Here is a 15,249-nt window from a genome sequence, read left to right as displayed (position 1 = left end):
CACATTTAAAGCATTTATTTTGAAAAATACAAAAGGTCATTGAATTGTAATTGTACATGTCACTTATCAGTTTTTTTAAATAAAAGATATTTAACAATTTCCACATGAGAATAAAACAACTGTTCCACAAAAAAAAAAAATAAATCTTTAAGGACAAGCACAGACCACTCTTGAAAGCTTCATACATTTAAAACCAAACTGCTACAGGAAAAAAAAAAAAATCTTTGAAGATGAAGTTTTGCAATTAAGACAGAAGAGCAATTTCAGAGACAGGCATTGCTTTGCGTTTTTTAAAACCTTAAAAAATAGTGTGAATGTAATACAGTTCTGCATTAATATTTGTGATTTTAAATATTTTTGAACAGATTTGCATGCGCTCACAACAGCAAAATTTTGAACAAAAACTATGAAAGAAATGGGAGAGGAAATTCTGAAAAAAGCAGACCATGAGCAGTACACCTCACTGATCTCAGTGGGACAGTCCTTGTAAGATCATTTCCATGGAAAAGGCAGCAGTCTTTTTTTCTAAAGGAGGAGAAAAAAAAAAGTTATGTTTGAGCTGTAGATGTAATGTTCTGGTTTTATCCAACATTTTTTAATTACAAATAATGTGTAAAGGCTGTTATCTCATTAGGTGAAGAGTCACTGTCAAGACTAACCACAGGCACTAAAATTCTTTCCTGTAAGGAATGTGGCTGCCTTTTGCATTGTTTATTCAAAGAGTTACTTCTTGGAGCATATTTAGATTTTTTTAAAAAAAATAGCATAACTGTATTTCCACTTACATTCAAAATACTTGTGAAAGTGGGCTGCATTTATATCCCTAAAGTGTCTCTTTCATTACAAGGTACCAGTGGCAGTGATTGCTGGCAAGTTAATTTTGTTTCTCAGAAACCAGGCAGCAGCTTTAGATAGAAACATTGTAGCTTGAAACACATTTTTTCAAAGAGGTAAGCAGCAAAATGAAGTAGATGTTTTAGTCATTTTAATGTCCACTACATGAAGAGATTATGGTTTCTCTATCGATTTCTGATGAAGGGCTACAAGTAATCTTTGGAAAACTTTTATATCCATTATTTCTAATTGGTAGAATGCTTTAGACTATATTTAGGGCTATGGAGAGTGCTGTATTTATGGCCACATAAAAATATGCTGGGTATATTTGTGTGGCTTGTTGCTTTTGGCTATATTTAAACTGGATGCATTTTGCCATCTTTTGCTGTCAAGCTAGACCATTTAATAACACAGTTGACAAGTAAAAATCCTGGATTAATACAGTAAATCTTGCACCATTCATTCGTTAACTACTCTGGAATTTACTGAGTTCCCTGCACAATCTTGTCATTGTGAATTCAACAACTAAAATACAGTTTATTCGAAGTACTGGCTATGGGACATATTAAAAGCAAATTATACCAATGAGCTCATCTTTAGCAGTTTCCTCTAACTAGAAAGGGCAATTGATTCAGAAACAAAGACAGGGTCATCTTTAAAGTTTCACTACTTTAACAAAGTATGCCATAGTGCTGGAAGACACACAGATATTAACATGAACAAGAAACTCTGCTGAAGAATGCCTGGACGAGTAGAGGCATCATTTGATGTACTCCCTTCAATTTCAACCTCTAAAATAGCACTGCCAATACAGCAGCATAGCAAATAACTGCTAATTGTGATGAGCTGTGTAGAACTGCATTGTGATTCTTAAAGCACATCAACTATGCCCTTGTAAGCTCTCGCCACTAGGACTTACCTCAATGTGATTTTTACAGATTCTGAATCAAGATCCGTTTCTTCATATTTTTCTTACCCAGAATCTTACATGGAGTTACACAAGTTTTAAAAAGTCACCTTAACTAAATCAAGAGCAGCAAATGAGCAGGACTGCACGCTCTTTTATTACCTTCTGTGCAAGAAATAGCCATTCTGTCTTCTATTCCATAGGCTCAGTCTGTCAAGTAAATAATTAAAATGAAATTAGCTATTTTACATTAGAGGAAAAGATACCATTATCAGCACCAGTGTTTGTTCCCAAAAACATCTAGCTGTTAAGCTACATTATGTTAATTTTATCTTTACTGTAATACTGAAGGAGAACACTATCAGCATCGGTTTCAACTCCAGCATCAGTTTTTATGGCTTAAGCAATATTCTCTTACTCTTCCAAAGCTTATTTTTGCTTTTTAGATAATCTTTCTTTACTTTGGATAAATCTGCTCAGAGTTTGGCAAATACTGTAATTATACCAAGCTAACTGTATAAATCCATCTCCTGAAATTTGGCGGAGTCCCATTTTGAAACCTCCCTACCATATGGATTGAAAGAGGGTATTTACTAGTAATAGTGGACCAAATTCTTTTTACGTATCACAAGATAATTGGAAAATATGAACAGCATAATTTAACTACAAATACTGTAGTAGGCAGATCAAGCATCATTTATTTTGCTAGCACGCTATCTATGTATAGACAGTATGCTCGATTTTAAAGGCAGTTTATCTCCCTCCATTTTCCAGAAATCCTTATCGGCAATATTTAATCTCCTCCTGTTCTGACACACCCTGTGCTTGCAGCCACATATGCTGCAACTTTATCTGTAAGGCTGTAGATAATCTTGAAATAACCACAATAATTGCATTCGAAAGCATTAGAAATAACTACAGCGCACTTTCTCAATACATTTGCTGACAATAACTTTTAAGCAGCACACATTTAAATAGTTGTCTTGCCGTTAAGCTGTGTAGACATTTTGGCCAGCGGTTGAGAGTGAACAATGCTGTGAGCAACAGCACATTTAGCTGCGTAGTGCCAGGTTCTTAATGGTTTTCTATTAGCTGAGCACAACTTGCAAAGCATGAGCACTAACTGTTCAAAGGGTGAGAGCAGGCAAACATCCAGTAAAAGAGCAAAGCCCACATTAGAGATCACACAAAGATTTATCTGAAAGATTTGGTGTCCACAGCAAAAAGTTATATTCTGAAAACATGAAACAGACACCACAGCTATTCGACTTTACTGATCCATGTTCATTTTATCTTGCCACGAGACTTCCTTTCTACTGTCTTCTTTGGCTGGAACAAAAGAAACCAATTTTCCTTTTTAATCAATTAGGTTTTGTTTGAATGAACGGAGTAAGTCAAAATGCTTTATATGCGTGTGGTAGATTCTCTGGTGTATTCTTCAGTCTTTAACAAAGGTCACAATCAGAGTCCTTTCCTAACATTGGGGATCCAAAGTTAAGAAAGCTTGTGCCCATTAGTGCAGTTTTTTCTTTTAAAAGTAAAGATATTGCAAATTATTTTACTTTTCATAGGCTACTCACATTCTAAACAAAGTTCTGTACTGTATGTATCATTAAGGATGGGAAAGAGTAGAAATATAAAGTAATGCAAGCAGAGATACATAATCCTGGAGGCAGAGTGCCCTGAAAAATGTTTTCTCTCCCAATTCTGCAACACTGTACTCCTGTATACGCAGAAGGAATTAAAAAAGAAAACCCCAAACACCAAACAAGTACTTTTCTCCTTAGCTTTACCTGAACACACCTGAGATAGTAACGAGCCATTCGCTGTTTTTTCTATCAAAGCACAGTGTAGAGAGCACTTTAGGTGACATTTATACATTTACCATCAATTATACAGCCTACAAAACCCGTTATTTTTGAACCTAGTTGAGCAACTCTCACCCAAGAAAACAAAACCAACTGCTACATTTTCTTATTTCGTATAAAATATTTCATTTAAGCAATAAAATACAAAAATTTTTGTTATTTCTCTGATAAAGGTGAATTAAATGATCTGACCCTTGTCTAGACAATCTGCTCTGATTTTCATGGCTACATTAGCAGAGCTTAAATCTGCAAGGCTATGGGAGGGAGAAACCTTCCTGAATTACAGGAAGGTACCAAATTATGAATTCTTAGTAAAATCTGAAGTTCAATAGCTCACCTGATTATCAACACTCCATTGATATCCACAGCTGAACTGTTTTGTTTGTTTTGTCTGATACAGTAGTATTTCTTTTTAAAAATCTCTCATTACTTATCTCTGCTCCCTGTACTATACTTGCAAGGCAAAAGATAAAGCCTCTCTACAAATAACAAACTTTGCAGCTTGGTCTACACAAAAGAGTCAAATGTGCCTTGAGTTTCACAGCAATACTCAGTCAGCTCAGGTTTACAAGCATCGTACTGTTCACACTGACACACACGCACTCAAGAGATGCTTGGGACTGCTGAGTGCAAGAGCACTGGAGCATTCAGTCTTCATAGACAAGATATTCTTATAATGACTAGTCACCTGTTCTCTTACGATCTAGCAGAAAATAAAAAATTTATGAAGTGGTTTATGAAGACTGGCTGCATACTAACTTGCCACTACACCCACAAAAAGGAAACAAATCCAATACTGTACCTGTGGCACTTCTTTAAGGAAGTCAGGAAGCTGAAATTCACCTTTGTAGACCTGGAAAAAGAAAAACATACTACTCAAAGCTAGCAGTTCCTACTGTTTGAAATGCTAAAGAGCTTTTTAAAGGGAGGGAAAAAAATACATTATTTTAGGTTATCAGCATCCAGTAATGCTAAACCAGATCTACCTAAACTGAGCACAATGTATTTGTAAAAGCAGGTTTTATTCACAAGGCTTGGTCATCCAAGGTAGTTCTACAGCTGTACACTCAGCCCCAGGCTTGCTCTGTACTCAACAGTGACCCTGTCTGCATTAAAATGGTAAAACCATGTAACGCACATAATAATTCAAGGAAGCTTGAAATGTAAAGTCCTGTAGAAGCCATTCACTATGCTTTTAGGAAAAGATTTTCAACAGGACAATTAAATGCGCTAGGAGTGACTTGCTACAACACATAACATTTTGAAGTTTTATATAAAACAAATCTGTTGCTTCACATTTTAGCCCCTTCAATAAATTAAAGTTCACCTTTGGGTTTAATTACAATTCGTAATTTAAAGATTCTCCATTTAAAGTTTTTCAAAAGAGCTACCTGTCACAATCTCATGGACTGTGTCAGTACTGATATACCAGCCAGGCAACAAAAAAAACATTCAGTTCTCAAACATTGACATTTTACAGCGAAGAAACTCAACGAGTGTCCCACAATACATTTTCTGATGCATCACAGTACTCATTATGTACAAAAAAATCATTCATACAAACAGAAGCATCACACTTGAACAACTGATTCCATCTCACTATGCTGTCAAAGGAAAGTTCTGTTGGTTTTGATACAATTCGAGACAGTGCATCATCTGAATATGCCAACAACTTAAGTTTCAATGCTGTTAAAATGGTCAACACTCAAGGAGCGTCAGCATCTCCTACGCTATCTTACAGTGATCTATCCCTTTATTCCACTTATCTAGCTGGTGTAATTTTCAGGTAACAGGAAAGTTTATACATTTGCTTTATTCTTTAAAGATATACAGATACTATTATAATAGGTACAGATATCTTACTGGCCGTTTTCCCCCAAGTACTCTGTGTCAGATCTTGAGCCACTCAGCAAACATACTGCGTGAGAACAGACACCCGACCCCTTCCCTCCCAAGGCTGTAACCACACAGCTAAAACCCCAGCTCCTGGAGGGAGAACACAGGGTTGGATAAGACTTAAGTTTTCCTCAATGTTTATACCATTTAATAATTACTAATTTGCTTTTCATCTACAGAAAAAAAACAACCAGTGCAATAATCCTTTCCTATTTGGACTAGATGATCGTTGTAAGCTCCTTCCAACTGGCATCGTCTATTCTATACTAATAGACATATAGATTTAATAGCTTTGTATACAAGTACAAAAGAGCTCCACTTACTAGTAGGGCTGTCACAAGTTACCATCAGCGACTCCTATGAGTGTGAATTTCTACAACAACTGCACCCTCGTTACCAGCCTGACCTCGCGAGAGTTTGCAATCATCACAGTTTCCAGTCTTTTAGAGCATAACAATAAATCCGAAACAACACTGTTTGGAGAAAGAGCAAGGAACAAATATCCTCGAACATACCAACAACCACACCAAACAAGTGTTTCCACTATCTGACCAATTAGGAAATACATTGGCAATGTGTTGCCTTCTCTCTAGGGATACTTCTTAAAAGCTGCTTGCTTCTGAGATTAAACTGGAATACATTCCAAAGGGGCGTGGGGGGGGTGAAATATTCTGTATTACCTCTTTTTTTTTTTTTTTTTTGCAAAAAGTGCAATGCTTGATGAGTTTTACCATCTGTTCTACTGAACCAACAAGACCAAACACTCTAGTGTCACCAGTTCTTTGTAGTTTTGTGTAGCTGTGATCATATTATCACACAACTGGCTAGGCTGAACACATCTGAACAAGGTTTCACAAAATCCTAATGTGACAGTAGGAATTATTATATACACACATCGCAGAACACTGCCTCTCCTGATATTCCATGTTTTAGATAAAACAGAAGGGCTGACTCAAAGCGATAGGCACAGCTCTCATTTATATTCAGCCAGGGGGTACTGTCATTCCCATGGAAACCTTAATGAAAGCCACACTGGTCAAAAATTCAGCATGTGGCTTACTGAAGCCTAGATATGCTATAAATATTTATAAATGAAGGAGAGTAGTTAATATTTTCAGCTTTTAACCAAGCCATTAAAATGTAGACTGTGTTCTAGAGAGCAGAAATGGAAGTTACAAATCAACAATATTATCACATCAAAAAATGCTATAGAACTACCCAGGCAATGTTCACAAGAAAAAAAAAAACAACATTATCTTCTATTAGATGAGCACTGATGTTGGAAGAAACAGACATGCTTTTCACCTGTTCTGGCAAACAGCTACAGTCTTTATCTGGAAATTCTTAAAAACTGTTAATACTGATGAGGATGGTACATTGTAACTGATTCAGAAAGAGAACTACCAAAACCATGTTTGTCTCTCTGGAAGCCTCCTTCTTTCCTTCTCCCTGCAATTAAGACTTGGTCTAATTTTTGTATTACAGATCTGTATCTATGGCTGCTCTAAAACCTTTACCATTTTAAAGTCCTCTGTAGCATTTACTCCTAATTATCATCCAATAGCAACAATCAAGGGTATTCATCCATCAGCAGCATTAAGAAAAATAATTACTAACTATCAAGAAAAATAAAAACCAGTGTCATAGCTTGGAAAGAAAACATTTCAGGGGCATTTGATACTATATTCACATTAAATACCACAATTCACACAAATCTAACAAGTGACAGGGCCAAGAAGATTAGGTTTAACACACAAGTGTGCCTAATTTTGGTTCAGAACTGACATTATCTAGAATGCTGGCTTTGTCAAGATTGAGACTGCATAGAAACTGGTTTTAAGTAGTTCCAAAAACACTAAGTGGTCCCTTTTGAAAAAAAAAACAAACCAGGGATCAACTACAATACAGAAATCCTAAAAACAATGACTCCATCTGCAGCCAAAGAAATTAAGAGGTTTCAGATTCAAAATTCCTTTCTTTCCATTTTCGAAGTCTAAAACACATTATTCAGAGAGTGGCAGCAGAGGGGCAGAAGCAGGACATTGGAATTATTTCCAGTCTAAGCAAGAATTCAATAAAATTGAGCAGAAATGGTGTTTACCATTTCTAAGGGAACTATTTCGCAAGTCCAAATGGATTTCTAGAGGCAGGGGGGGAATCTTAAGTCTATGTCAGTTTGTTGTTCAGCGTTGGCAGTATTCAAGCTGTTCTATTAAAAAAACAAAACACATTCTTATAGCCAAACTAAATGCCTATTATTCTCAAAAAGACATCAGAAAACAAGTTTTGTGTCTAGCTGTCTGAGAAAACCCTTATAGATACAGAAGGAAAACTTAAGAACAGAACCGTAACTCAAGAGTAAACGGTAATTCACAGAAGATTAAAGCACTCCTTTTCACCCGCTGTCAAGCCCGGTTTACAAAGAGTCACATTATATTTGGTCAGTTCCATTACACACAGATAATAGGTCTTTTTGTCTATAAGTTAGCCTGCAACTAAGTGTACTTGGGTTTGGTAGATTTTCAAAACATCAAAGTTGCGGAGTGCAAGGCTATCGATGTTTAAGCATTAAAAAAAAAAAAAAAAAAGGAACACTGGCAAAACCAGAACGAGTGCCTCTTTCTGGAAAGAACCTTCTGCTGTACAGTATACGGAGGTACCCTCATCTTGCTCTTTCAGACCTTCTTTAACTTTTAAAGGCAGCTTACAAGGCTTATACAATTCTTCACCTCACTGTTGGAACTGCCAAGGAAAGGGACATCCTAGATGTATTTACCCAGTAGGAACAACACGGAGAGCAAGATTTGATAGGCCTATGAATGTCTGCCAAAAGGCAGCTTGCAACCATACCTAATTCTGTATTTTTTTTTTTTGGTTAATAACTCTGTATGTCTTACTAATCATATATATGCATAACTGAGGTTTTGTTTGGTTGGTTTTTTTAAAATAAGGTAGCAGTACCTCTGGAGAAAAACAATACAGTTGGGAATCCACATGCTAGAAGAAACACCCACTAAAGAGGGTATTAAATTTAAAGGACACTGAGAAAGCCTGCGCTGTTGGTCCCAACACAGATGAAATAAAACCCCAGATTTGTTTTAAATGTCTGAGAAAATGCCCACAAAGTCAAATGTCTTTATGCTTACGTTAACCAGCAAAGAGATGCACGGTCTTGAGCAGCCTGTCATTACAGCACACCTCCAGTTACAGGTTTGGCAGCAGTCATTATTCTTATGCATTAGTACAAATATACCTTGCACCCTTTACAACAGATTGTTTCTGCCTTTAAAAGCTCAAAGTCTTGAAATCATGATTGTCATGGACATCTCTATTTAACAGCAGAAGATACTTCCTCACAATTTAAAACAGGCATGAAACAGGAGTTAGTAGAACTCTCTTTTCCTCTAAATGTTACTGCAGAAAAATACCATCAACAAAACATAAACCAGAGCTAGATAACAACTTTCGGATGTGATTAGAAGAAGCCACATGTATTTCAACAGCCATGATGAAAACCATAGCTTTTTCCGTAGAGTTCTGTACACTTCAGTCTCTCGATCTCTCCAGGGCAAGGAACATAACTTCATGAAGAAGTTAAAAGAAACGACTAGAAAATATATTTCAAGCATGCAAATTCATTTAGTGGGAGGTACATGCCAAAGAAAATCTAATGTAATATGTTACAGATGTGAGAGGAAACCACTTAGCCAATCATAACATAACAATAAGCCAGCTTCTACTGGGCATAAGTCAGTCTTGCAGTTACGAGCTGTTCTCCACTTCTGTTATATTCTGTTAAACTGCTGACATACACTTTTATGCACTCACAATATTGATAAGGACATATCAGACACTCTTCTAACATGGAGTGATTCTGTAATTCATCATATAACGATTGGGCTACTGATTCAGACAGCTTAATTATCTGCATTTTCTGCATCATCTGCAGATGAAAACTCCTTTTAGTTACAGGATGTTATTTTCCTTTGTGTTCAGGATATAGAATTTGTTAAAACTTTAGGGGGGGGGAGGAAAGTAGTCAGTTATGTAACTATAAGGAAGGGACCCTTGCAATCATTACAATAAAATGAACAGACGAGCAACAGACTTACAAGAAAAACACAAGATAGCACAATTCTGCAGTCACTGAATAACTAAAGGTTGCCTCTTGAGGAGGTCACATGCAGAGATCTGCTGAACAGTGCAACACTATTCAGACTTCGTTCTCTGCTCTGTGCTCCTTAACCCAGACAAGACAGTGTGTCATAAAAGATAATATTGTCAGGCCTAACATAAAACAGATAAACAAAAAGTTAATGGCTTTGTTATTGAAAACATCAGAAACATCTGTTACACTCATGTTAGATTTGTACTCCACCAGTGCAGATACTGTCAGAGATGTCTTATTTCGTAACACCACACAGTACTTGGAGACAATGCAAGAAGAGATGAAGTTAACTTCACCCTGTTACTTCCTAAAACAAAAGCAGAACTAAGACAACGCAGTACAAACACTAGTTGCATCTTATCCTGGTTTTGCGGTGCTACAGGAGCACAGAAAACCATTTTGCTGTCCTAATCAGGTAACACTCAAGAGAAAACATTGTTTTCCTTGCATTACCTATAAGCACACAGAAATTCTTATTCAGGCACTGTACTTTAGCTGGTGAGAATCATCATTTTGTTTCCAGACTTGAAAAAGAAATAAAAAATTTAACCTGTATATATGCAAGTCACCGACAGGGGGACAGAAAAGGAGAAAAGAAAGGAAAGAGAAACATCAACAGGACATAACTGCTTAGAAAGCTTAGGGGAAGCTAGTATTTCGCACCACCCTGGCCATTCCTTTCCAGTCTTCTCCGGTATTAGCCCTTGTTTTAGGCACCCTTGCACTGTTGGTTCTTACCTTCAAGACAAACAGCAGCAGCTTTGAAATTGCTGAGCAGTTATTTTCACTGTTAAACCTAACTTGTAGTGTTTTCCAAGAAGCGACAGACTTTGCACAGAGCAGTTAGCACAGTGTAGTAGAAATGCAGTTCTACAAGCAGCATTTAAGCACGTTTTAGGGCAAAGACATCATGCAGTTTAAAGTTCAGAATATTTTTCAATAATCTTTTACAACTGGGCAATACAGACTTCTTGTCATAAAATACTGACCTGTCCACATTCAAAAGAGGCTTTCTTGCTATGAGTATGTTTTGCATCCTGACCAGTTTTCCTATTTTCATTCCACTTTATGCAATGAACTAGATGACGGTGTTGTTCCATCTTTAGATGCAGCCAGAATCTCCCAACAGTAATTTCAGTGGTATTGGGCTTCCACCCTGTTGTTGCAACTTCCACAATCAATTTAAGCCAGTATTACGTAACCCCCACAAAACTGAAAGACTCCCCCACTCAAAACCACACCAAAAAAAAATCCCAAAATAGAAGATCTGTCCTTCCCCCTTACTATTGCTTTCTGTTTACCAGATGGGGCGTAACTTCCTTCACCTAAAGTGCCAGCTCATGCAATTTTAAATGGACTAAGAAACTGTGGCAGTATTAGAGTAACAAGTGTCAGAATCCAACATCATTTCAAGTTAGCCACTCTAAGGGGTTACTATATCAACACAATACAGTTCAGCTTTAGAAGTCTAAACTTTACCTGTTTTCAATGAATAAAGTTCAGGTTCTGTGTTCAGTTTAAAGGTCTAAGACAACAAATATAACAGAATAGCTTCCAAACACAAAGTGAAGCAATAAAGTTACATGCAAGATTTATATGGAATTCTTATCGTGCACTGAAGAGCAACTTTGGAAAGATTTTATATGGACAGCTTCATTCCAGCAACTGGGTCTGTACCCAGTACAGACCTCTGTGAAAGACTATCCCAGGGGAAGAAATTTAAAGAGAGCCAGAACAAAAGTAGTGCTACAGGAATTTTCGAATTCACCAGCTAAGAGCATGCAATAAGACACTTAACTTGCCAAGTGCCAGTTCCTAAAGGCTGGAAAAATCTAGATAAATATATTTTTTTATTTATATACATACATATAAAAAATATAAATAAATGCCTTTTCTCCAAGCTGCAGCAGCAAGAAATAAATTAGCATAGGTTCACGGAAGAGGAGGGGAAACCCCCAGGGCAGCATATGCTTTCCCTGATGTGCAGAATTAACACATCACAGTTCCCACCCTCTCTCCACACCCCCACTGTTTTCCCAAACACCTTTAAGTTTTTTTGGATCTGTCCCCCATCCCCAAATAAAACCAAAGCCGTGGGGAAAACAAAGCAAAGCATTTTTCAGAAGTGAGATGGCTCCCACTGATCACCAACCAGAATACTAGTTATTTCAAAACTAACTTGGTTTAAGGCCAAGCTCAGTGGTCAGCATTTTGGCAATTTACTATGCAAGATGCACACCGGCCAGGAAGCTTGGCACTTCCAGAAAATGTGATGAGCCTGCTGCCCCAAGAATTAGGTAAACCTAAGCAGCAAACTGGTCTGGGAGCTGGGAAACCTTCAATCTGGAAACCGTAGGAAATCAGGACATCAGCATTTCCATAGTGACAGGAAAGACAGAGGACCCCACCGTCTGAGCAGGGATTTGCTGGGAACCAGCTGGGAGGAAACAAAGCAAAATGACTGGGAGGAATTCAAGCCATCCCAATGCAAACTGGAACACTGACCCAAGCCATCGTTTTAAATGGCTCCTTGGGGTACACGACATTCTGAAAGCCACATGTTTCTCCATTTTCAAAAGGAATATTGTAAGTTTCAAAGATTAGCCACCTTTTACCCATTTGCTTTTTTAGATTTCAGTCTTAATTCAAGACACCCCTCTCATTCTCTATACAAACACTGTAAGCAAAATTAATTTTGTTAAAGGACAAGTGACTAGGAAAATATACGTTGGGTACTACAATAACAAAATTAAAATGCTATCTTGGCCTGTAAGTAAAACTATTAAATTAAAATAGCAGTCAAAATATTAACAAGTGTTCCCTATGCTTGCAATATTTGGATCAGCTATTATAACAGTAACCTCAGTTTTTCACAGCTGTTTTTAACATTAGTAAACAAGCTAATTATGCTTCAAAACAAACTTGTGAAAAAAAACCTCAATACACTTTTGCCTTTTGAATTAGGCTTTAATTTTTTCTTTAAAAGGTACGCTTGTGGCTTTATTACCTGAATTTCTCTCTTCCATTTTGAACTGAAATAGATTTCAAGAAGCCACCCAACCGTAAGCAACTGAAATCCATATGATTTCTACAACTCTAAGCTTGCCACACATTAATAATTTATTATTATCTATTAATATAATACATTTTTGCACTACAATACAAATTTGGATCCAGGTCACAGTCTTATAGTATGTATGGGTTGTTACATGAGGATTTTGTTTTCAAGGCTGCATGTAGTAGTATTGCACACTTTTTCTTTTCTTTATTTATTTAAAGGGGTTGAATTAAGTGCATAAAAGTTTGTTTGTGAGCCTTTTAAAACAGTAAGTACCAGGACACCTATAAAATGCTAACCGCTATCCCCACCAGAAAAGGTAGGTAATACTTTCCACGCTGAGCTAACAACTGTTAAAATAGTCAACCTGCCACCCTTTAATACACTGATCAGCTATTTCTTTAATAAAAACGTTTCCCAGGGAGGGCTTCTAAAAAGAAGCAATGCAGAAATGTTTAGAGACTTCACAAAAAAGTCATTTTTTCCCCCCAATTAGTATCTAGCCCATCAGCATACCAACCAAGTATTTTTTAATATCAGAAGGCTAGTGGAAGATGGTCCTTTTAAACTGTTTAATTCAGTTCTTCCAATGATCACTTTGCTGCAGCAGCAAAAGCCACTTTCTTTTAATAAAGTGCACATTGTCAAAAGAACAGAAGTAAAGAGTTAATTATTCTTATTTCAAACAATGGTAATGAGCTTCTCAATTGATACCTCCAGGGATAAACAGCTGTATAGCCTAACTACTCAAATTCCAACAACATTAAATTCAGACTAAAATCCTTAAGTTTAGGTTAATCAGCACCAGACCTTCCTCCATCTTTTGTTTGTTCTACAAAGGACAGCAAAGAATTGGAAAGTCTGACATTTTGAACATCTTGGGCCATTTTCCATGGGTCACTTTCCCAGTTCGACTAAGTATCTGGGGTGTAATTTTGTGACAGAGCTTTTGCCAACCCTCAAGCTGAGCCTAATCAAGTTGGATGCTCAGGCGAGAAAGCTAGCTTTTTTCCACTACTAACTAGTTCCCCAACTATCTAGATGACTTAAAGAGGTTCAGCTACATACACCAAAGAACACAGCTCAAGCCTGAGATTGGAGTAAAGGAAGGTGAGCCAAACTGAAGATGCAGGAGCCAGACCTCCAGTGCTCAAGGTCCCACAGAATTCTTCCTTCCTCCCCGTACAGCGAAGAAAACATATTGCTAAGTATCAAAAGGCATTAGAAACAGACTTTAAAAAAAAACTAGCAAAACACAAAACTCTTCTGCTCTATAGTTTACATCCACCTGGACAATAATTAAAATGCACAGAAATGCCTTACCCTCCTTGTGTTTTCCACAACTTTTTGATCTGGCTTTCCGTAATTTGGTGGATTGGCATATGGATCATAGCCCAGTTTTGCTAGCATGGGCGCAATCACAGGCATATCTTGCAGAACATCAGCAGGTATCTTCCCAACCCACTTTGACAGTGCTTCCACATTGACTGGCTTGATTACTTGGTCGGTAGATCTTTCAACCCTGTCGAGGGAGAAAGAAAGATTACATTTTGCATTCCAACCAATACTTGCTTCTTCGCTAGCATTAAGGCCTTTAGCTTTGTTTGCCGAGGTTTTTTCCCCCCTTCCTCTTCCTTCCCACTGAAAATTTCATGTTTCTGCAGAGCTGATGGGAAGCGAAGTTTTACTATGCAAAGCTAAACCGAGAGTAACTAGCACAACATCCACGCATGCTTCCTGGTTTAGGCTTTCACACAGAATGTACCGAAGCAAGTTCTTTACATAAAGACAGCAGTGAAAGCCAAGAGCTGTTAAGTATAAAGTTAAAGCTGTTTCCGTGCTGGCATATTCCCACATTTGCTGTTTCATTGTCTTGGAAGTTGTATTCTAAACAAAAATCCATATGCTATTTATTCCCCCACCACTGTAACTAAACATTTTTTTAAATAAAAGATAGCCCTATGGAAATGACAGAAAGCTATAAACTGCAATATTTTTCATAACCATTCCTTTACTGAGTGTTTGGCCATTACACAGTTCTTACGGCACTGCTGTATGGTTATGCACTTGCCTTTATGTACTGTATTTAGAAAATAGTTGATTCATTGCTTATTTAATCAATGGTCCTAAACTCATTGCACCCTAGTTTTGCTGTGTGTTTTTGTTGGGGTTTTTTTGTCAAGGAAAGAAAACTGGCATCACTTCGTTTTCCCACATTCCTTGCTTCTTTTAGAAGATGTACAATTTCTTTACTGTGTTTATTTCTGAAACAGGCCAGCAGGACTCAGAACAGGCCGAGTTATTTAAAACTCTGCAAGTTTTTACTCTAGGTAATTTAAAACTTTTTTTCTGAACTCAGAAGGAATGCACATGCATTTTGGACATCAAGGTTTATCTTTCCTTTAAGGCAGATTAAAAATCAGGTCTATACATATACAAGTTGCCTAAAGGAATATTTGCATCTGCATTGCAATACCATATGGTATGCCACTATATCAGCAGTTCCTGCTGGCTGGCT

General features: G+C 37.1%; 1 protein-coding gene across 4 annotated transcripts in view; it reads right to left on the bottom strand.

Annotated features, from left to right (window-relative positions):
* TPST1 (tyrosylprotein sulfotransferase 1) overlaps positions 1 to 15,249 on the bottom strand; it is a 31,799-nt gene continuing 16,550 nt past the window's right edge. For 2 of the 4 annotated variants that reach the window (XM_055797134.1, XM_027791099.2), the window contains exons 3-7: positions 14,055 to 14,253; positions 4,412 to 4,462; positions 2,995 to 3,070; positions 1,904 to 1,951; positions 1 to 525 (exon numbers count right to left, since the gene is read on the bottom strand). In XM_055797134.1, the coding sequence (XP_055653109.1) occupies positions 3,026 to 3,070; positions 4,412 to 4,462; positions 14,055 to 14,253 (295 nt within the window). In that variant the 3' untranslated portion in view covers positions 1 to 525; positions 1,904 to 1,951; positions 2,995 to 3,025. The remainder of the gene's footprint in view (positions 526 to 1,903; positions 1,952 to 2,994; positions 3,071 to 4,411; positions 4,463 to 14,054; positions 14,254 to 15,249) is intronic. The other 2 variants (XM_055797135.1, XM_055797136.1) reach the window with 2 other exon arrangements.

Source organism: Falco peregrinus, chromosome 2, assembly GCF_023634155.1.
Source record: "Falco peregrinus isolate bFalPer1 chromosome 2, bFalPer1.pri, whole genome shotgun sequence".
Lineage (NCBI taxonomy): Eukaryota > Metazoa > Chordata > Aves > Falconiformes > Falconidae > Falco > Falco peregrinus.
This window is presented reverse-complemented; position numbering and strand designations above follow the sequence as displayed.